Here is a 23713-nt window from a genome sequence, read left to right on the forward strand (position 1 = left end):
CGCCACTCCAAACACTCAGCATACACTAGGGAAGTACATTAGAACCATTCACAGTGGCCTTCATCCCCTTTCCCAGTCGGGTATCAGGGGCGCAGAAACAATACAGCAGGAACTGTGGAGATGGAGGGGCAGACAGTTCTTCTAGACTGACCCACAAAAGCCAGACCTTTGAGATGGACAAAGAAATTTCAAACTATAAAATTATTAGTTTTATACTCTGCTGATCATGGCAAAAAAGAGGAAATGAGTTAAAAGATGGATTGGAATATCTCTGTGCAGCTCCTGTGAGCCACATTAATTATCTACCATTAACACTGAGCTGTCAGGATCGGCATCAGCCCGTTAACTTTCTTGACCTTCCTCAGTCTGCACCTTGTTACACTATGAGGTTTCATGTTTATAAAGATAGGAGACTCCAGCTGTTTTAGCCTGACAGATCTTAATTTACATTTGGCCTTCATTAAGATGAGAGTCAGAATCATTGAGACCAAATGGAAAAGCCAGACTGCTGGGGGTTATGAAAAATTCAAATGGCATTTTCCCTTTTATCTGACAGTTCTCATTAAGGAGCCACACGTCAACCTGAACTGCAGAAACCCTAAATGTAGAGGACATGATTAAAGTTCCATATCACGCAGGGCTAGGACCTGGGTGACTTTGCCTCAGAGGCACGGTGGTCCTAGCACATATCCAAGTCTTTGGGAAGTCTGAACTCAAAATTCTGCCCAACTCTCTCACTGACATCGGATTCCAGGCTAAGGACAAGGCGCGCATGAATGACAGCAATACTGAAGCGAGTGGTCAGCTCTGACTCCTCCATCGGACTCATCCCTCGTTGCCAATTAGTCCCAATGTCCTGCTGATTTTAAACCCTACAGCTTTCTGGGGCCCATCTCTTCTCCATGCCAGAGTGCCTAATCCGAGCTTCATTCATTCTCACTGAGAGTACTACAATAGCTCCTCTTTGGGCCAATTAAATTAGAGGCAGTTCCCATATTAAAATGAGATCCGTTGCAAGGTATGTCTTTAAGTCAAATGAGTAGGTAAATCAGAACAGGTACATGAGGATTCTAAATAAGCTTTGCTTTATGAAAGTAAAAATGACCTGGTGGTGCTGTGAGTTAGGCATTAGACTGTTAAATGCAAGGCTGGCAGTTCAAACCCACTGGCTACGCCACAGAAGATAGACGAGGCTGTCTGCTCCCCAAATGATTTAAAGTACAAGAAATAGATATTGATTAACTATAAGGGGAAATAGCTCCAGAGTAGTGGATGGGTTAAACAAATAAAGGCTTGAAGTCTTTTCAATAATTTAAAAGTTGCAAGTATAGCAAACGAAGGTGATAGTAATGAAAAATGCATTGAGTAGTGGTTTAATAATTTCAAAGTAAAGGCAAATTTATTATAACAGAATGCAAGCATGGGTTGCCCTACTGAATTCTTGTAATCCAGGCTTACTGTATTCAAAATGTATGCATTGCACACCTTTTGTGTGCCAGGTACCTGATTTGGAATTGCTTTAAGGTGCCATGGAGTCGGTTCCAAGTTAGCAACCTTGGTACAAAAGAAGAAAACACTACCAGTCCTGCACCATCCTACAGTTGCCATGTGTGAGTCCACTGCTGCAGCCAAGCATCCCCATCTGCTTGAGGGCCTTCCTCGATTCCACTAGCCCTGTACCTGGTGCAGTGGTTGTCTTGGGCTGTGATCTGCGTGATCAGCAGTTCAAAGCCACCAGCGTCTCCACAGAAGAAAGACTGGGCCTAGTACTCCCATAAACAGTTACCCCCTCGAAGACCCACAGAGGTTCACTATGAGCTAGCACTGACTTGATGGCAGTGAGCTTGGTTTTTGGTTTTTACTTTACCAACGCATGACGTCCTTTTCCAGGGACTGGACTCTCCTGATAATACGCTCAAAGTATAAGATACGAAAACCATTCTCGATTTTAAGGGGCACTCTGGCTAGACTTCTTGCAAGACAGATTTTTTTTGTTCTTCTAGAAGTTATGTTCCGTATTCTTCATCAGAGTCATCAATCCTTCTCTAGTCTTCCTTATGCACTGTCCAACTTTCACAGGCATGAGGCGATGGAAAACGCTGTGGCTTCCGCCAGGCACACCTTACTCCGCAAAGGACTACCTTTGCTCTTCAACACTTTCCCCTGAAGCACGTCAAACCCTCCTGGCTCTCAGCAAGGAAGGTTGTGCCATCTGCAGATCGCAGGATTAGGAGTAAGACACAGAAATAAATGAAGTGTATGTGCTCACCATCCTCCTGTAACTTTCAATACTTGGAGGGGTAAGGGTTATATATAAATCATCATGTAAATGAAGGTGTTATAACCAGTAAAATGAAGTAAAATAATGATGGGAGACTTCATTATCCTCAGTCTTTTATCTGAGGATCAGGAAAGACTCTATTAAGGAAGTGGCTTTCAGGAGGAGGTTTAAATGATCCCTGGTGAACAGAACAAAAACTATTCTGGGGAGAAGGTGTAGCATTATCAAGACCCTGGGTGGATGAAGGCGTTTTCTCTTAAGTGTCAGTTAGTAGAGCTTCATCTTTGCTAGCCAGTAGTCTCCATCCCAACTTCCCAGCTCTGCCTTGTGAGTGTAGCAGTGTTCTAATAAAGCTGATTGTTGAACACTGGCACTTTAACGTCAACTAATTTTCACTTGTCACAAATAATTCTTTTTCTGATTGTCTTCAGCCATTTCGGGGTGTTAAGACCTTTCTTAGCTCACAGCCAGTCAATAGCAGGCAGCAGGCGTCATTTCAGCTAGACTGAGCTCACAGGTGTCCCTAGAGGATCCAATCTTCACGTGCCTGCCAATGGTATCACATATTCCCTCACTTGCTTAAAAACAAGAAACAAACTTCTGCCACCAAAGAGACCCCAGCTACTCACCTCCTCTCATTGACTACTACACGAACCAGGGACGAAGACAGGCTCTGGCCCTGGGACCTTGACACACACACACACACACACACACACACACACACACACACACACACGAGCTACAGCCTTTGCCTAGAATGTCCGTTTAGTCTTCTCTGCTAGGTGAAACATCACTCACATTTTGATGCTCGTCTCCACTGTGGCCTCTGCGAAACAAAGTGCTTCTTGCATCACAGCACTTAGTCAATCTTCTGGTGACTCCGTGTCCATATTTTTCTCTACCCTCCACCCATGCCTTACCTTATGCTCACTGACCACGGACCGCAGTGGACTCCACTCCTCCAGGGTAAGGTTGAGTTCTCTTTGGCCCATATCCTCTGGGCTGCTCATAGATACATACTAGTTTCGAGCGGGTTCAGAGCTCAGTTAAGATTTGACATATTAAGAAATGAATCAAGAGGAAGCAAATGATGTTCCAATGAATTTCTGTTTAATATGGTGTTGAACAGCTGCATTAAAGTTACATACCTTCCTCATGCCTCCTCAAAAACTCCAAAATCACTACCAATAAGTCTGCTTTGACTCAAAGTGACCCCGTAAACAGGGCAAAACTGCCCCTGTGTGTTTCTGAGACTGTAATACTTTACTGGAATAGAAAGTCTCATCTTTGTCCTGCAGAGGGGCTGGTGGGTTAGAACTGCTGGTCTCATGGTTAGCAGCCCAACATGTTGTCCATTCAGCCACCAAGATTCCCATAAGTTCTCATGTAAAAAGTGTTTATGATCATTGATCATTAACAAAAAGGATTGAACCTCACAGACTGGCAGTGGTCTTACAAATCCACAGATCAGCAGCATCAGTATCCCCTGCGAGATTGCAATAAATGTAAATTCTCAGATCCCATGCCAGATGTATGGAATCAGAATCTGCACTTCATCTGGTTCATTTGTACATCAGCATTTAAGAAGCAGTATAGGTCATCATGGTAAGGATCCCTGGTGCTGCTGTGGGCTAGACGCTGGCCTAATAACTACAAGGTTGGTAGTTCAAACCCATAAGCCACTTTGCAGGAGGAAGATGAGGTTATCTGTCCTATAAAGACTTGTAGTCTTCAAAACGCTATGTAGGTTCACTGTAAGTCAGAATCAACCTGGTGGCAGTGGGTTTGGTTTTGCTTTTTGCTTAGGCTCTAAAGACAAGATGCTAAATCTGATTTTGGAAATATATTTAATTTCAAATTTTCAAACATGCTGAAATCAAAGGGGTTCTCAGGAAGGAGTCCTATGTATGCTTATCTAAAGAATAAAGAAAGCTTAAAAAACAGATTTCAGGCTCACTTCAGGTAGCCAAATACATACAGAAGAAGTAATGTTCAGAGTCTTAAACAGAAAATTAAAGGGAATTTTAAAAAAAGAAATAGATTACCATGGAAGGCCATAATCGTGGCCATGCAGTCTAGGGCTTAATTGTTCTCGATGGACTACATTTAAAATAGATTGATTTCAACTGCAGTTAAGTATCATGAAAGGTTCATGCTAATTGAATTAATTTTAACTCCAGCAAAACTAAGCCCCAAGCTGGCCACACAGCAGGTGGTCAAAAAGATCCTAATGATGTCCCGGTGAGCATCTTCCCTATCTTACTGGATTAATTCAGGGATAGTCGCTGTATACTCAAAGAGACAATCTGGTCAACCCATTTCTTTTCTTGAAATCAGTTTAGGACAGCTTGAAAACACCATGGTCTCCATTACTGACCACCCCCAAGTGGCACATTTCATAGAAGGGATTTCAGCATAGCATGACCGGATGGAATGAGCTGGGATCTGGAGCTCAGTTGTCATTGTTATTCGTTGCCAAGTTGACTAAATCGTGACTGATATGACAGAACATGGCCCAGTCCTGTGTCTTCATCACGATCTTGGTTGTGTTTGATTTCTTCATTGTGGCTATTGTGTCAATTACCCTCAATAACAATTCCCTTTGTTTTCACTACTCCTCTACCAAATATGAGAGAAGCCTGGTGGTACTGCAGTGGTTAAGACTTGGCTGCTAAGGGGAGAAGCTTCTGCTTGATCCTATTAATCACTTTTCAGGAGAAGGATGTGGCAGCCTAGTCTGTTGAAGATTTACAGCCTTGGAAACTCTGTGAGGTAGTTCGACCCATTCTTATGGGGTCACTGTGAGTTGGCATCAACTCAATGGCAATGGGCTTGGTTTGGGTTTCTACCAATATATGATGCGTTGGTCCTCCCACCTCCACTAGGGACCAGTGTTTTCCTGATGACGTGTCCAAACTAAACAAGGGGATATTTCCTCATCTTATTTCTAAGGAGCATTCCAGTGTTTTTATTTGTTTGTTTGTTTTTGCTTTTTGAGGGGGAATAGTTCTTTTGATAAGACAGATCTGTTTGTTCTTCTGACAGTCCAAGATCTATTCAAGATTCTTTGCCAACACACTACTTCAAATGTACTAAATTTCTCCTATCTCCTTTTTTTCACTGTGCAGAAGTTGCATGCATATCTCATCACTTGAGATAGCCCACCATACTCTCTACCATGCAGAACTTGTTACGATACATCAATTCATGTCTATAAAACACAGAGCAGGATGTGGACACGGAGTAACATAGTTACCTTTCTATCCTGACTTGTATTGTAGTCACAGAAATAGATTTGGATCAGGTTTTCAAACTGATAGAAAAAGTAAGGCCTGCAGAAAGCATGCTCTACCCACAATGCACTGCTGGTAGAGTCCAAATCAGATTCCTAAAATCCACACCTCACATAACGGAGTGTTTTCAAACTCTTACAGACTCTAGAGGCCTTTCTGAAAATGCAAATGCACCAAATGGATTCACTGTAGAACTGATAATAAGTCAAACCTCCTTCAATGACTGAAGCCCATCTTAAGTAACCCCCCACCCCCACCCCCACTCCCGTTGTCCCTTGGAGTGATTATGGGGCACATCCTCAGTTCGCTTAAGCTCTTCCCATTCCTGTACCCACTTAGAGGGACTGAAGCCTCAGCCCACCTCAAATTTACAGCCAGTAAATGAATCACACAAGGTCCGGCTCATTAGATGGATTCCCTCCTCCCAGACCACCTAGAGGATTTCTAGCCTCCAAGGTTCCCCAGGGACTTGAACTTTCTCACACATCCATCTCTAATGGGAACCATTAAGCTGACATCACCACTCTCCACACTTCATAAAGAAGTCTTAACATCTGGAAATGGGAACCACCTGCAAGTGCTCGAACCGGAGAGTACCCTATCACTCAAGATAGAGAAACTCAAGTTCAAGTGAAATGAGAAAGGGATTCCCTAAAAACGTCAAAAGGGTTAAAGGCTAATAATCTGAAGCTACAGTCTATGGAACGAGAAGGCTCTAATTAGAGATATGGATTTACATCCCCGCTCAGTCACTTTCCAATTGGAAGGGTAACTAACCTCTTGAACTTCAGGTGAGTATAGGACAGGTAAGAGAAATTATTTTTGGAATCAGCCAGTCCTAGGTTTAAATCTGGGCTGTCACTGCCGCCCCCTCCCCCTACCCTCCGCCCCTCCCCCCCCCTTCCACACACACAAAGGTTGCGGTGATGTCAGACTTCCTCTAACTTGACAAAGAGTGGGAGAAAGGACATCAGCTCAAAGCTGACTCATACAAGGTAGAGGTCAGACATCAGACATGCCTCCCCTCTCCAAACTCCCCCCTCCCTCACTAATTCGGATATCTTGTTTCTCCCGTGGCAATATTCTCCTCTGGAATCAACAATCTGCCGCAATAGCCATCCAGAATTAACAATCACAATAATGGGACTTACTAGAGAAGCACAAGGTTCCCATTCAGATCAGGAATGACTCCTGAGAAAGGTCTTCAAGCAGGACAGCGTCTTGGTTGTGCCCACAGGCACACTGTCTCTGGTGTTACAATTCTGTCTCCTAGATCTACAAGGTTCTCAGCGCAGGGTCCCAGGGCCCAAAAGACACACTGCTTAGTGGTAGTGAACAACTTCCACCCCTGCTTGTGAGATGGACTCCCTTTAAGATGACCACAGTGGCCAAAGTAACCAACCCTTTTGCCAGGGTTTACATAGCTTACTTGCATAGTCTCTGCGAGGGGTTCATGTATATTATTGTCATTATTATCAAGCTCTCTGATCCCTTTGGTGGGCCTCCAGTAGCCAAACATGTTGTGGGAGTCACAGAATCAAGAATAACTAGATGCTTCACTTCAGTCACAAATTTAGTGTCCATTTGAGTTAATTGGTTAATCTGTTTCTTTGTATGTTTCATTTTCCCTTTTCTACAAAACAAAAACAAAAGCATCTACCTTACAAGGTTATTGTAGAAGATCCACCCTTGCATGGAATACTTACCCCAATGCACGGCATGAGTTCAGCATATTTAAATGGCAGTCATTTAACTGTAAGCTGATCGATCAGTCACTGAAGCTCCATGGAACACAGCTCTACTCTGACACACATGGGATCACCGTGAGTAGGAACCCAATCAATCAACGACCAGTGGGAAAGCCCCAAAATGGGATCAGCCCTTCAAAGGGAGTCAATAGGCAAAGTAAAGCAGAGCCATGCTTTATGAGGGTGCCTGGCATGCACGGGTCTGCAATAAATGGAAGTCCTCCGAGAGTTCATGGGAAAATCCCACGAGCATCACCTCCTCAATCCCTCGCGCTCACCTCTTTCAGCCACAGTAGCTTCGGGGCCTGCATTTCCACGGACATCACTCCCCCAACATACTGGAGGACACTGTGCTTGGTTCCATTGATCCTGTGGACCTGACTCACAGCTCGGTGGTCCAACCACATGATGATGTTTCGATGAGGATCTCCTAACAGAACAGAGAGAGACAGAGAGAGAGAGATAAGGACAGACACCTTATTTTATTTTATTTTTTTCTGGACTAAGGCAGTGAGTGGTTAAGGATCCCTCAAGGCCAAAAGAGCTGCAAGATTTAATATGATTTTATCTTTCAGAAATGAGCAAACTCAAAGGGCCACCACCATAACCAAACTCACTGCCATCGAATCACTGGGGACGCATAGTGACCCCCTGTGGGTTTCCCAGACTGATACTGTTTATGGGAGTCGACAGCCCAGCAAGGCGTAAGCACTACACCAACAGGGCTCCTTCCAAGGCTCAGGGGAAGTGCATTTTACCCAAGCTTCCGATTCCCTTCAAGAGATCTGCTTCACAGATGTACAGAGCTTCATCTTCCTCCCACAAGGGGCTGGGGGTTTGGAACTGCTGACCTTGCGGTTAACAGCCCAATGTGTAACCCACCAGAGGTCCTGCATTCTAGATTTAATATAGAATTAGCAATGTAGAAACTGCTAAAGTGGCATGTACTTTAAAAAAGAGAGAATTGTTTTGGAAATGATGGCAACATATGTATAAATTGTGCTTGATTCAATGATGTATGGATTGTTGTAAGCACTGGAAGAGCCCCCAATAAAATGATTTCTTTAAAAAAGAGAGAGAGAGTTGTGCAAAAAAGGAAGTTTTCTCTTTGAACATAGCCCCAAGGTTAAAAGTCTAAGCTAAAAACAGTCAAGATAAGCCCATTTGTTGTATTATTCATTCTCTCTCTCCTGTCTTCGCCCCTTTCTTGTCCATTTTCTGCTCTAGAAAAGCTCTTCTGGGAATATTTTGAGAAAAGGAGCGCAGAGAATAAGAGACAAACAATACTTTGGCTTCTTAAATTTGGTTGCTTTTAAAGATGGCCAGAAAAAAAAAATACCTCCATGGTATGATACATCTAATAGCTACACAAGGCTTTTTTATCTGCTACTTGCCTGCATTTTTTCCTAGAAATTTTAATTGACATTAGATAAGGAAATGGTTTTTCCCTAATTTGGTTATTAGATTGTCTAGGGAATCAGGCAGACCCAGAGAGGAATGGCAACCCTATCAGGTAAGTACCATTAGTGCCATTTTCCAACGGCCAGCTCAGACTTAGAGGTTGAAGGCAGGCCCAGTAGCTTATACTTAAGAAATGCACCCAGTGTATTTCGAAACTAGATCATTGTAGATCATGGGTAAATAGATTGGTAAAACAAACTAGAGCTACAAATATCATCATGAGTAATGAATATCAGCTGGAAAAATCAAAAGCACGCTGAATACATATTACTGGTTTACATGGATATATAGATACACAATGAAAGCACAAAAACCATTTGCTTGTGAACTCCAACAATGGAAGAATAATCAACTCAAAGAAACTAAAGGTTGGGGATAAGCTAAAGCATTAAATAAATCTTTATTTAAAAATAAAGAATAAAACAACTTGCGGCAAATATGGAAACATTTCATCTGTTTCTTCTAAATGGAGTGCTCAACTGAAAATTAGAGCTTCAAGTCTACCCACAGGTGCCTCAGAAGAAAGGCCTGGTGTCTAATTCTGAAAATCCAGCCACTAAAAATCCTACTGAGCACAGTTCTACTCCGAAACACACAAGGTCACCATGAATTGGAACAGACTACATGGCAACTGGTTTGTTTATTTATTTATTGTACTTTCTATAGTAGGTACACAGGACACTTGTTTTTCTTGTTGTTATTTTATAGGAATTTATTTAAAATATTATAAGAGGTTGTATCCCAGGAGGATCCATGTAACTTATGTTTCAGAGGGGAATGGCCTGGTTTCTTCTATCATTACAAATCCTGCATTTCTCCAAATGTGAATACCTAATCTTTTGCTCAGAAATCTTTGCTTCATCTGCTTGCAGCAAGAACCTGACTGGCAGTTTTTAAAGCCTTCCACTGTCTGCACCCAGGGAAGTCATCCACGGGTGAAAACAGGTACCTGAGCAAACAGTAGAGCTTGTCCAGATAAGTTACAGACCCAGGACCACCATTTCAACTTCCAGCCACTCTGTCAAGTGTATCATGACCATGGCCAAAGTTGAAGACCCTTAAATCCCTCATCTGCTATTCTTGTCTCTCCTTGGCAGTAACTGGCTGAAGATTCCAAAGATTCCATCAGAAGCCAGATCCCATTCCTTCTAGTACCAAAGAGTGACTTCCAGTATGGATAGGACACGCCACTGTCGTTTTTACAGGGTTCCTTCCCCCCTTTTCTTTGCTCTTCCACATAGCTTTGGGGGGAAATTTTTTTAACTAAAAGGCAAATCATTCCGCCTAATAATACGCAAATAAAATCATCATCATAATCATCATCATCATCATGAAGTAAGGCTGAGAGTTACTGGCCTCGCCTGAAAACTGGTGAGCTCTCAGGTCCCACAAAGCTATTCAAACAACAATAGTACTTTGCAAATAAGACAAAGTGTCTGAGGTCTTCCACAGGCAGATGATTTTTTTTTAAAGGGGGGGCGGGTACCCTGCTGGGCACCAGAATTGCCTAAAGCGCTGGTTCTCACCTCTAGCTGCTTATTAGAATCACCTGGGTACCGTTAATAAAACGATACCAGCACGCCTTGGGGAACTTCCAACTTTAATAGACCAATCTGCTACTACTGGCTCTATCTAACCCAAACCAAACTCACTGCCACTGAGTCAATGCTGACTCACAGAGACCCTTTGTGGGGTCCCAAGACTGAAACTGTTTAGGAGAGCAGAAATTCCAATCTCTCTCTCTCTCTCTCAGAGCTGCTGCCGGTTTCAAACTGTTGGCCATGTGGATCGTAGTTCTGCCCATAACCACTACACCACTAGGGCTGTAGAAAGTGTCTCCCAAAAAGCAGTCAGAAGAATTCAATTGAACAGAACAGACCATAACATAATATCTATGATCATAAACAAAGAATTTTCATTTTGGTTGAAAAGGGAAAAGTCAATCTTTTCTCAGTTCTTGTAGAAAATCACAAATAACTGGCTCAATTGAAAGCTCATTTAGTCTTTTACTGAGCTTCTACAACATGCCAGACACAGTGTTGGGTACTGGGATACAGAAAAATATATGTCAGAATCCCTGCCTTTACTGAGTATGTGGTTGAGTGCATTTAATAATTTGCTGACTGTCGTGAAGAAAATTCTGGACCGGAGAACAGAGTGGACAAACAAAAGGAAGAAGGCTTTCTACTAGCTGAGACGGTACAGAATCTCCAAGAGACAAGAGCTTTAGTCGCTTCTGAAAATGACTGGCTGTTGATTATCTAACTGAAGGAAAAGTGGAGAAAAAATGACCACACAACACACAGCGTTGAAACAAACTGACCACAGACTAGAGGAGCAACCTTTTCAGAGAACTGGAGGCACTTCAGGTGAGCAGAATTGGGGTTATACACTCAGCTGACCAAGGAGTCACTGGGTAATGCAAACAATTAAGCACTCAACTACAGGCCCAAAGACTGACACTCCCAACCCACAGAGAAGCGCATTGGGAGACACACACGCATGGTGATCTGTTTCTGGAGGGTCACAGCCCCGAAAGCCCTGTGCCACAATTCTACTCTGCCTGCGTGTAACAGTCATGAGGTGAAACTGATTTGATGGCAACTAACTAACAATAGTCACTTTATCCCTGGGCAAACGGACGATCCATTTATTTCCTCATTCTATTAGGATTGTGAACACTTCACATATGCCAGCCTTGATTTTAATGGTGATTGGGGTTCCTGGCACTCTCTTGTATTGAGGGGAAAAGACGACTATCAATCAGGAAAATCATCTTCCTATTAGCTTTCTGTTGCACAGAGTAGCCTCAGGAGTAACCCTTTCCACACCACAAATTATCAACCTTTCTTCCTCTCCAAGGATCCTTATGTGGGTGATGACCCAACCAGGAGGAGGAGGCTCTGAGCCAGGAGGCCTCACCCTGGGATGCCGAGTTAGGCAGGGGACAGCACCCACGCTTACGTCTAACGCAGGAGTCATTCTTAACTTCGAAGGAAGAGGAAATGGAAAAGAACTGGCTGCTCATGAGACAATCTTGTCACAGAGAAATGCTTAATGCTCTTTAAAAAAGAAACGGTGACATTGTGGTTAGGTGCTTCATGGACAATGGCAAGGTCAGCAGTTCTAATCCCCCAGCTGCTCCACAGGATTAAGGTGTGGCAGGATTAAGCCCTGGCATTCCAATGAACAGTTCGATGTCTTATAAGGTCACGAGGAGTCAAAAACAACTTGTCAGAAATAGGTTTGGTTTGCGTTTGTTGTGATTTTAAACCATAATACTTAATTGACTTGGATATTTGCTTTTTCCTTTTTGGATAACATCTAAAGATGACAACACCTTTGTCTGTTTGGCCCATCAATTTTAATGATGAATAGGACTATTGGTGATCTCCTGACCCCACTCCTCACTCTTCATAATGACTCCAGTTAATCAACCAAGAATTGGTCAAGACCATGCAGGTAGACATGACCTTTAACGAGTTTATAAACCACCTTTAAAATCCCTCTTTTATTTTTTAGCATAGGGTAGTCCATTTCAGATAAAAATCTAACCTTAATATAATCTGCTGAAAGGCAAGAAACTGCTGGGTGCTAGCTACACCTGCGTGCATTTGATGAATGGGTGTATTTTAACCTGAGAGTTATTTCATCACTTAATATTAGGGTTACAACCTAGCTACTCTTTTAATAGAGGACCTGCTAACAAAAGGCCATTCAACCTGCAATGAGAAGAGCAGATGGCAGCAGAGAGGATTCATATTTATGCAAGCTTAACAAGGAACGCTCCTCTTGCCCTTGAAGTGTGTTTGCTCCTGATAGTTTGGTTGTCTATTCTTATCTGGCCAGTGATTATCTACATACTAGATTTACTAAGGAAACTTTTATAAAACCCAAAGCCCTAGCGCCACTCCAACAACTGAATATACATTTTAAGGGTGTGGTTCAGGAACTGTTCATACTTTATAAGATCCCCAGTTGATTCTCTAATGTGCGGTCAAGGTTAAAATCATCATCTTTCAGCAGGTTCGAAGGTCCTTGAATCATAGGGGTACTAATGTCTACAGTCCCACACAGGGTGAGAATTTTTCCTACAACATCCCTAACAGATCACCACCTGACTTCTACTGAAATAAAGTTAATAAAGGGGGCGTGGCTGGCCTAGGCTCCTAACTAGAGAATGCCTTGCACTGCTGGGCTGAAGTTGGTTTGTTCATCACCAATGTGTGGCCTCTGTCTTCTGAGGTGGCTCACAATAAAGACGTCCCTGTCCTGCTGGGACAGAACAAAGTTACATGAGCCAGGAATAATAAGGACCATTCATATTCATCTTGGACACTCCAGTACTTAAATAAGATAGGGTTTGCCACATGGTAGGTGCTAATGTATAAGGCAAGAAAAAAAGGAAGATAAATATCAGTTCATATGTGTTTAATACATCGATAAATACAAAGAGACTGTAAAAGGAAAGTGTATACCCAATATGGTGAAAATCACACAATAAAACCAAAGCAAAGAGAGAGCTTGAGAGGAACACAAGCACTGGGGCAAATGCAGTAATGACTGTAACACAGGCAATCCTGAAACAGCAACATTACAACTGATTCACAGATGGGGATGCTAAAGAGGTGTGGACGGGCTTAAGAGAACACAATCACCTGCAGATATAAATTTGGTGGTGAACATGTTTACCTATGTAACTGTAGATATTGTATGTATATTAGTATGTAAAGCACACATGGGCACGTCCATGGAAAATTCTTAGGTATAACCCAAACTCGCTGGACAACATTTCTGGGCTCTACAGCAAAGGACCATAACCCAGGGAACACCTACATTAATCGGCACAACACAATGCATAAAGACAACACTCTGCATCCTATTTCAGGGGGTAGTGTCTGGGGCGTTAGAAGACTGTAAAATAGCCATCTAAGAAGCAATGCTGACTCTCTTCCACCCTGAGCAAAAGAAAAGGAAGAAAGTCAAAGACTCAAAGGAGCAATTAGGCCATGGTACTGATGAACCACAATTTACACAACCCCTAGTCCAGAATAACTAGATGGTGCCCGGGTACCATTATTAACTTCTGCCTGAGATCACAGCAGAGGGTTCTGAGCAGAATGATAGACAAATATAGTGAAAAAAATTAAATTAATAAAATGACCACACTTTGTGGTATGATGGGGACAGGAGGAACCCCATGATTATGACCCCAGGGTACTCTTCTGATTTGGAACTGAAGCCATCCTGGTGTCACGTGTGGGCCAAACAATAGACCCATAAAATGAACACCACCACCCAAGAGAATATGTTTCATAACAACAGCCTACTATGCAAGGTCACAGGAACAACAATTTCCCAAATGCAAAGATGCAAAAATAGAAGGTGTGGTGGTTGCATAATCTGGTGTCAACTTGAGAAAGTAAGAGTGAAGGGGTGGAGTCTAGACTGTCAATCAGGTCACAGCTTGATGACCTCACTGGAGGCCAGATACACTGACACTCTCTGCTTGTCTCCCTGCGAGACATTCCTGTGACAAGACACATGGAAGTATCCTAGGGCCCGGGAGCTAGAGGAGTCACATGGGGACCCCTGCCATGCCACAGAAGAATTTAAACCCTATATGGGATCTATATGAGTCAAAACTGACTTGATGGCAGTGGGTGGAACTAGAACACTACTAGTAATACATTTTGGAAGCACTGAGATGCTTCCACTACCACTGAATCCACAACACTTTCCACCCGCTGGCCTGTGATCTTCCTGCATTTGGAGTCATTGCATATGTTGCATGAGTCTGAAGAGGAATTTATGGATTGGTATCAGACATATGGGCTAATATCGGACTTATGAACTTGATCTGGACTAGGCTGGGATGTTTTATCAATATACAATTGCTCTTCTATATAAAGCTCTTTCTTATACACATATGAGTGTCTATGAATTTGTTTCTCCAGTCGATCCAGACTAACACAAAGGGGTAGAAAATATAGAAAAAAGGAAACAGGGAATCTAGTATGGAAATGAAGAAAATGTGAATACATTGTGGAGAAGGCAAATAATGTTATATAACACTTTATGTATAAATTACCCAAATTACCAAGTGGGAAACTAATTTTCCCTATATACTTTCACCCAAAGCATAGATACACACATACATTTTAATAGTATGGATAGCAAGAAGGAAAATAAATATTAGTTCATAAATGAGGATAAGCCAAAATGTATTACTAGTAGTGTTCTAGTTCCACCCACTGCCATCAAGTCAGTTTTGACTCATATAGATCCCATATAGGGTTTAAATTCTTCTGTGGCATGGCTGGTGAGTTTGAACCACCAGCCTTGTGGTTTGCGGCACAATGCCTAACCCATAGCATTACCAGGGTTCCTTAGTTCATGCATACGCATCTTTATTTCAAACCAAACATACTTTAGACATGTCTCAGCAGTCAGTGGGAGGCCGCAGACACGTTCTTGCAATAATATGCTTGGCTTAGTCTCATTAAGGTGCCTTCCAAAAAAGACCCGATGCAAACAGTGGTTTCCACGGACAGCTGCTGGGCCAGTTAAATTCAAGCAGTGAGGTCAGCTCAGCAGGCTTCTGACATACCAAAGGAGCTTTCATGACAGATTTTCTCAAAGGAAAAATCACGGGGGCTTACAATAAAGAAGTTTTAAGAAAACTGCATTGGTGAGAGAATGGCCAGGAAAGAAGCCCCAAATCTATATATCCCACAATGTACTTGATCATTCGTCCAGGGTAGCAAAGGCTGTCCTCTGAAAATTTGGGGAGAAAACTTACCACATTCACCCTCCGGCCTTTGTGTGGCCCCTTCACACGTCTTTCTATTCCCCAAATGCAAAGAGAAATTAAAGAGAACACATGTTGAGTCCTCGAAGACACCAAAACTGCCATTTTGTTGAAGTTTAAATTGAAGAGAGTAGATTTTTTTTGGAAAGGGTTAGAGAAATAAATGAAGCGCTGCCTAGATGAAAAATTTCAAGATACAATAGCTTCACATTTTTATATTTTTGTTTTTAATAAAGGTTACTATGATTTGTAGCAAAATGTGTTTACTTATCCTTGTATATTGGACATGTGATTGTATTCATAGTTATTTTTAGGTATATATTTTACATATATACATATATATGTAAAATTTGCTTGTCATTATCATCATTCATTCATAGTTCTAACCATTCACATACTTCCTCAACAAAGATTTACAATAACCACTATTCTGGGAACTAGGCCCATAGATGTGAGTGGATCATGATGTTCCCATAACTTGAGGAATTTATAACCTGATGGAAGAAACTTTTCCCAATATTTAGGTATAAAACTCTCACATAATTCTTACAGAAGAGCTACTTACTATTTAATTATGCCAATTATTTCAGAGGAGGAAAATGACACACGTGAGGTTAAATGACCAACAGAAGGTGTCATGGCCCTACAGCAGCAAAACCGAGACAGAATACCTGTCTGATTCTGATTCTACTGTGTCCTAGTGTACCCTACTACCACAGTCACCAGTGAAGAAAGGTGCTACTATCCAATTACAGATACTTCTTAGACATAACTGACATTCACAGGATGGGCTTTCTGGTTTAAATGATTAGAAACATATTCTCATGGGCCATATTTGCCAATTGGCACGATATAGTTCATGAAGTTATGTCCTACATCCTAGTCCAATAAGTAGTGTCTGGGAGCAGAAAAGCTTGAAAGAATCCAAGGAGAACGCCACAAACCACAGTTTCATTGACCTTGAAATCAGGAGAAGTAGAAGGTTCTCAGCTACCACCCCTAACCCATCTTAATCAGGGTCACAACAGAAAGTCTCTGATAAAATAGGGGGGAACTGTAGAACAGAACCTAACATTTCTATACCTTCTAAAATTCTATACAAAGAAAATTGAAAATAAATCTTATTTATTTCTAAATAAATAAAAATAGGCTCACTGTTCTGGTTGAGACGAAAGGACTCCCCAAAACTAATGGCTTGAGGTACTGTTTGAACCTTGAACTGAAGCCACTTTTGAAGTCACCTTGTAGCTAAATAAGTAATTGGCTCAGAAAAATTTATATCCCCTATACATACTGCGCTCCTTTTTTAAAAATCACCTGTATAAGATTAAATGGTCAACAACTATTTAAAACAAAAATATTAAGACCAGGGAGCAGGGGAACTAGGTTTATGGAATAAGAACAAGTAAATGGATAAGGATATTTCCACATTGTACAGAATGTAAGCAGTGTCGCTGAACAATTGTGTGACAATTGTTGAATGAAAACCTAAACTGCTATGTAGATCATCACTGAAAACACAATAAAATCATATTTTTAAACAAAAGAGCTATTATGGTTTCTTAAGTAGAATGCAGCCTATGACTACCTTGTCCACAGCTGCGTGCCACAGCCCAGGGAAACCACCAGCCACTCCTTGGGAGAAAGATGAGACTTTCTGATTCCAGAGAATATATTATATTTTCTGAGAATAGGTTATTTAGCTACAAGATGGCTTTAAGGGTTAATTTCAGTTCGAGATTTACCCAGCATCTCAGAGCCATGGTTTCAGGGAGTCCTTCAATCTCAGCCAGTCTTGTGAGCCTGGATTCATATTATTTATTTATTCACAGACATGTTAAGTTCTGTTCTACATTTTTCTGTTTCAACCCTTTGGATGACGCATACACTTTCCAGCACACCACAGTTCACGCCACTGCCTGTCTTCTGGTTATTAGAAGGCTCACTGCCACTCATCTTCCTCTCTGTACACGTGTGATTGTTTTCCTACGGCACTCACTTGCACTATCTGCACGGTGAATGTTAGCATTTATATTGATCCATGACTATAAAACCAAAAATACTAACTCCCAGTTAATTCTGACTTACAGCGCCCCTGTAAGGCTGGGTCGAACCGTCCATGTGGGTTTTGTAAGGCTACAAATCTTTATGGGAGTAGAATGGTTCTTCTTTCTCCCAAGGAGTGGCTGGTGGTTTTGAACTGTTGCCCTGGTGGTTAGCAGTCCAAAGTGTAGCCCAACATGCCACCAGGGCTCCCATCACACACACACACACACACACACACACACACACACACACCTATGTGTTCCAGATCTTCCATTTGCCATTGACTTGATTCCATTTCAAGAGAAGCCTATGGTGTCACGGTAGGATTATGCTCCCTGGGTTTTCAAAGCCTGACTTTTTAGAAGTAGATTGCCAAGCCTTTCCTTCGATGTGCATCCTAAAGGACTCAGACCTCCAAGGTTTGGGTTAGCCACTGAGCACTTTAACAACTGACACCACCCAGGGACTTCCAATGTTCACTTTGACATCTGCAACCCCAGTGCAAGTTCTCCTGGGTGCCATTCCTGGAAAGGGATACATCCTCACCCACTACGAAAACTTCTGGGAGTAGGCCCAGTGGTACTTTATATGTAAAACAGCCACAAGTGTCAACAAAAACAAAAACAAACAAACTTCCATCGACTTAATTATGACTCATAGTGACCCTATAGGACAGAATATAATGACCCCTTTGGGTTTCTGAGACATTAAATAGTTACCGGAATAGATAGCTTCATTTTTTCCTAAGAAGCAGTTAGGGGGTTCAAACCACTGATCTTGTGGTTAGTATCTCAGGGCATTGCCCACTAGACCAGCATAATTTTGTGATTAGAACATCATTGGTCTGGCTACTGGAAATAGACATGTCATCTGCTTCTAAATTCTGTGTGAAGACCATGGTCCTCTCTGTACTATTCTGTTTCCTTTCAATAAATTCAGCTCACCAACTCAAATGTGTGTTTCATACACTAAGCAAATGGAGGTATTAGCACTCTGTTTCCAGAAAACGCTCAAACTACTCGTCTGTTTCAAGGCTATTCACTGTGAGCTACAGATCTCAAGCCTTTTAGTCATGTGGTTCTCTACTCTAGCTCTTATACCTACAGAGACAGCTCTCCTGCTTACCGAGCCTCCTATCTTACTCATCTTACTCCTCCCGCTTGCTCTCTCAGCTTTCAACAACCAGTGGGGATTTCTGCCCTCCACACTTAGGGTGAAATGAGTTCCTTTATGCGGCCTTTTGCCTGGTTCCTAGGGGAAACAGCTTGATAGATTCCCTGTGAAGACTTGAAGTTACCTTCCATCCTGCTTTCCTACCCCCAGAAAGGTTGTTAATTTTGCCCAAATTGATTGACATTCCCTGTACTTCGGAGACTTTGGGTCCTACCCCAGACTGTGGCCTGACTCGCAATTGGCATGAATTTTGAAGGGATTGGTCAACACACTATGCAAATGAACTACCAGTAGTACCGTGCTATTGAAAGGGAGTGTCTGTGGACTACTGAGAAGGGAGGGACTGCGGAGTTCGTAACCTTGGTGGGAGGGTGATGCCTAAAAATTGACAAGGAGTTTGTATATGTGTGCAGCCAACCCCAGAGAGATTTTCCAGACAGAAGAGAGAAGAGGAGAGAAGCCTTCTAAAAGAGCTGTAACACAAGTCAAGGGCTGTAACACTGAAGAGGTTCAGAAGTGACCCTACAGCAGAGCAACCAGCAATGGGCCCAGAAGGGGCCTGGAGGTGGAGCTGGCAGTGATAGGATGGGTTGGAGTCCTGTGACAGATTCAATGGTGACAGCTGGCAGAGTGAAGAGGAGCCTGCCCTGAGACTGAGCAGGAGGGCTGAGAGGAGCCTGTCTTCAGTGGGGAGAGGAAGCCTGCTGGGCTGGGAGCTGCTGAGACAAGTATCCTGCTCTGAAGAAGGGATTCTGCCTTCTTCAACATGAGCTGTGGCCTGCTGACCTTAATCCCAACTTGTACTTTGTTACTTCTATAATCAACCAATCAACTGTAAAGACAGTCTGGGTGTGCTACGTGGAACATTGAAGCAGATTATTTAACCCAGAAGATAAAGGAGAGACTTCTAGGGGGTAAGTATGGTGGTTGCTGCTCATGTCAGAATTGGTTTTAAAAGGTTGAAGGGAAAAGGACCGTGTGACCTTTATTATATGAATCCACTTGGTAATTTATAAATTATTTTTATAAATACATAAAATTATAAATAATTTTATAAATAAACATTAATTTATAACTTATTTTTAATATAAATAAAATAATTATAAATTATCAAGGGTTCATGAGGGAGGTTGGGGAGGGGGAAAACAAGGTGATATCAAGGGCTCAAGTAGAAAAAATGTTTAGAAAATGATGATAGCAACATATGTACAAATGTGCTTGGCATAATGGATGGATGGATGGATGAATTGTGATAAGAGCTGTATAAGTCCCCGGTAAAATAAAAAAAATTTTTTAATCCACTATGGGCTGATTCTGGTGATTATACATGGCCTGAATTGAGATCGGTTCTGGTGCTACCATGCCACAACTTTAACAACACTCTACCTCTAAACCTCACTGTCAGTGGGAAGAACCACACACCTGACCTCAGCTTGGTCCTTTTGATTGATCAGCCAAGTTTGCCCGAGCCAGTCTCCTCCCACCAAGAAAAGGGATGAGAGTGGTCCTACCTTCACGGTTTACTGGTAAAGGATGAAAGTGCTTATCCAAAACCACCAGGGAACACGTGGCATCAAACCCAAGGCCTCGGATTAGGCTTAATTCGATTCCTTGTACAACTTTCTGTTGTTAAAAGCAAACAAAAACATAAATTAAAAGCAAACAAAACCATCAATTAAAACATGAACCTTTTTTAAAAATGTAAAGATATGACTAGAAGAAAATGTGACAAGAAAAATGTTCATAACATAAAACATAAAATTTTAGTGCTACTAAAATACCATATGGACCTACATAGTAATAAGAAATGGAAAAAGACAATCTAAATTAACTTCAAATTAATTCAATTTAAAGAGACAACCAACTTGTTTTAAAAAGACAACCAATCTAAATGACAATGAAGTCCAGAACATAGCGTCACATCATAAAATGGAAATTTCCTACGTCAAGGAGCACATAAAAATACTCCCCAAACAACTATAATTGAATACCTGCATATAAAATATACTGATTTTTCTCTCAAATTGGCAGTATTGTAAAAGACTAATGGTATCCAGTACTGGCAAAATATGTAGGAGTATATTTTCTTGAATATTCTTGTAAGAACCTAATTTAGTACAAATACTGGAGAATAATTTTGCTGTATCTATTCAACTTTATATGTATGGCTTTGGGCCCAGCAATCCCGCGTCTAGTAACATTTCTTCATGAAATATTAGAAAATGTAATTAAAACTGTAAGTAAAAGAATGTCAATGCAACATGGCTTGAAAATAGAGTTAAGTAATAGAAAAACGTCATTTTATGTGATAAACTATAATGTAATCTGTAAAATGAAATAGTATGCAGTCATTAAGAACAAAGAAGTAGAGAGACAACTTCTAGGTGGAGTTGTAATAGAGGCCAGCAATTCTTCTTAGGGACATAAAGGTAGGAAAACTTGTCAAAAACAACAATTAGTTCATGACTCTTGGATTTGACCAAACACATATGACAAATTAGGAAAAATTTCTTCTTGCAAAATCAGTTTTGTGCTTTAAAAGTCCCCACAAAGAACATTTCAGGCTCAGGTGACATCCCTAATGAATTATATAAAACAGTTGAGGAAGAACCAGTACTAACCCTATACAAACTCCTTCTGCATTTAGTGAGTAGAGGAATACTTTATAAAGCGGGTATACCCGAATGCCAATGCCAAACAAAGGCATAATAAGAAAACTATAGAGGAATAACCATTAAGAACACGGGTGTGTAAAACTCCTAACAAAATATTAGAAAATTAATGCTTACACCATAGCAAACATTAATTATACACAATGAACATTTGGTATCTGTCTCAAGAAAGAAACCGTCATTCAATTTCCATAAATCATTTGAGATAATCCAATTGTTACTTGAACAACATACAAACATCAAGTGATCATGTTAATAGATGCATAAAAAGAACTAAAGGCAGGAATAAAGCAACAGAAAGTAGCTTCCACAACCTGATAAAGACTATCTACAAAAAAATCTACAGCTAGCATCGTATTGAGTGGCAAACAGATGCGTTTCCCCTACAAGGAACAAAGCCGAGAGCCCTGATGGCACAGTAGTCATCGGACTGCAATCCTCAAGGTCAGTGGTGCTAACCCGCCATCTGCTCCTCAGGAGAAAGACAGTGCGTTTTCTTCCTGGTGCCTTACTGTCAGGCAGAGACCACTGTAATCTTGATTACGCTGGATCAAACAATGCTCGACACATGGATTACAAGATTACAATTAAATATAAGGAAGACCAAAATCCTCACAACTGGACCAATGGTCAACCTCATGACGAATGGAGAAAAGGTTGAAATGGACAGGGATGATGTCTTACTTGAATCCATAATCAATGCTCATGAAAGCAGCAGACAAGAGATCTATTGCATTGGGTAAATGTGCTGCACAAGACCTCTTTCGAGTATTGCAGAGGAAGGAGGTTACTTTGAGGACTAAGATGCACCTGACCCAAGCCATGGTATTTTCCATTGCATCACATGCATGTGAAAATTGGACACTGAATAAGGAAGACCAAAGAAGAACCATTGTGTTTGAATTGTGGTGCTGGCAAAGAATATTGAAAGTACCATGGGCTGCCTAATGGACAAATAAATCTGTCTTGGAAGAAATATGTCAGGGTGCCCCTTGGAAGCAAGGATGGTGCATGCATTGGACATATTGTCAGGAGAGACCAGTCCCTGAAGAAGGACATCATGTCTAGTAAAACAGAGGGGCAGTGAAAAAGAGGAAAGATCTCAAGAGGATGAATTGACACCATGGTGGCAACACTGGGCTCAAACCTAAGAATACTTGTGACGATGGCGCAGGACCACACAGTGTTTCTTTTGTGGTGCATCAGGTCACTACGGATTGGAACCAAGTCAAGGGCATCCAACAACAACAGCGACATTGTTGGGTTTTAAGACAATGTCAGGGAATAGGTTTGGTATAACTTTAAAAACAATCTCAAGTCAATATCTTCAGTCATCCAACCTCTGTGGCTCCATAATGTCTAGAGTCTATCTAAATTCTAAAATCTGTTCCCCATTTCCCCCCTTGTGATTGGGAGCTTTTCTAAAGAATCTGTGACTTAAATGTTTAGTAGTGATAGCCAAGCACCATGCAGTTCTTATCTCATAGCAAAAAGAGCAGTTGGTGGTGGAGGCAATTAGCCACACAGTCCTATGTCAGACTTTACTTCTTACTCTATGGCTAGAGGCTGATTGTTATACTTTGACAGGCAGATTTCTTACAAAGTAAGATCCACAAAAGAAAAAAAAAGATAAATTGACTTCATCAAGAATTTAAAATTCTGTTATGCAAAAGTGCCATAAGAACAGTTAAAGACATATTACATTTGGGAATAAGATTTGTATACATAATATGTGAAGAACTCTGATAATGATGAGAGGACAAATAGACCAATTATTACATAGACAGAAGAAATGAATAGGCATTTTACCAAAGAAGACATACAAATGACTAAAAGACACTAACAACATGTTCAACATTATTAGCCATAAGAAAAACACAAGTTAAAACTACTATGAGATACAATATACTCGTTAAAATAGCTATAACAAAAACTCTATCAATACTGAGAGTTGGAGAATTACGGAGAAAGTGGGACTCTTGTATATCACAAGTGAAATATTAATCACATGCAGCCAATTTGGAATGGCCTTCAATTTCTTAAACATAAGTTACCATAAAACCCAACATTTAAATTCCTAGACATCTACCCAAAAGAAATGAAAATACATATCTACACAAAAATGTACACATGATGGAAATAGAGGAAAGAGCTGGGAGGCAAAGGGTATTTATAGAGCTCTAGATAAAGACATGTACATATACAAATATATTATATGAGGATGGGGA

At 41.3% G+C, this 23713-nt stretch overlaps 1 protein-coding gene across 5 annotated transcripts in view; it reads right to left on the reverse strand.

Annotated features, from left to right (window-relative positions):
• FGGY (FGGY carbohydrate kinase domain containing) overlaps positions 1-23713 on the reverse strand; it is a 564284-nt gene that overhangs the window by 484435 nt on the left and 56136 nt on the right. For all 5 annotated transcript variants that reach the window (XM_045291915.1, XM_045291914.1, XM_045291916.1 and 2 more), the window contains 2 exons: positions 20325-20436; positions 7601-7752 (listed from right to left, as the gene is read on the reverse strand). In XM_045291915.1, the coding sequence (XP_045147850.1) occupies positions 7601-7752; positions 20325-20436 (264 nt within the window). The remainder of the gene's footprint in view (positions 1-7600; positions 7753-20324; positions 20437-23713) is intronic.

This window comes from Echinops telfairi, unplaced genomic scaffold (assembly GCF_000313985.2).
Source record: "Echinops telfairi isolate 266 unplaced genomic scaffold, ASM31398v2 ScPeMD7_443;HRSCAF=831, whole genome shotgun sequence".
NCBI classification, from domain to species: Eukaryota; Metazoa; Chordata; class Mammalia; order Afrosoricida; family Tenrecidae; genus Echinops; species Echinops telfairi.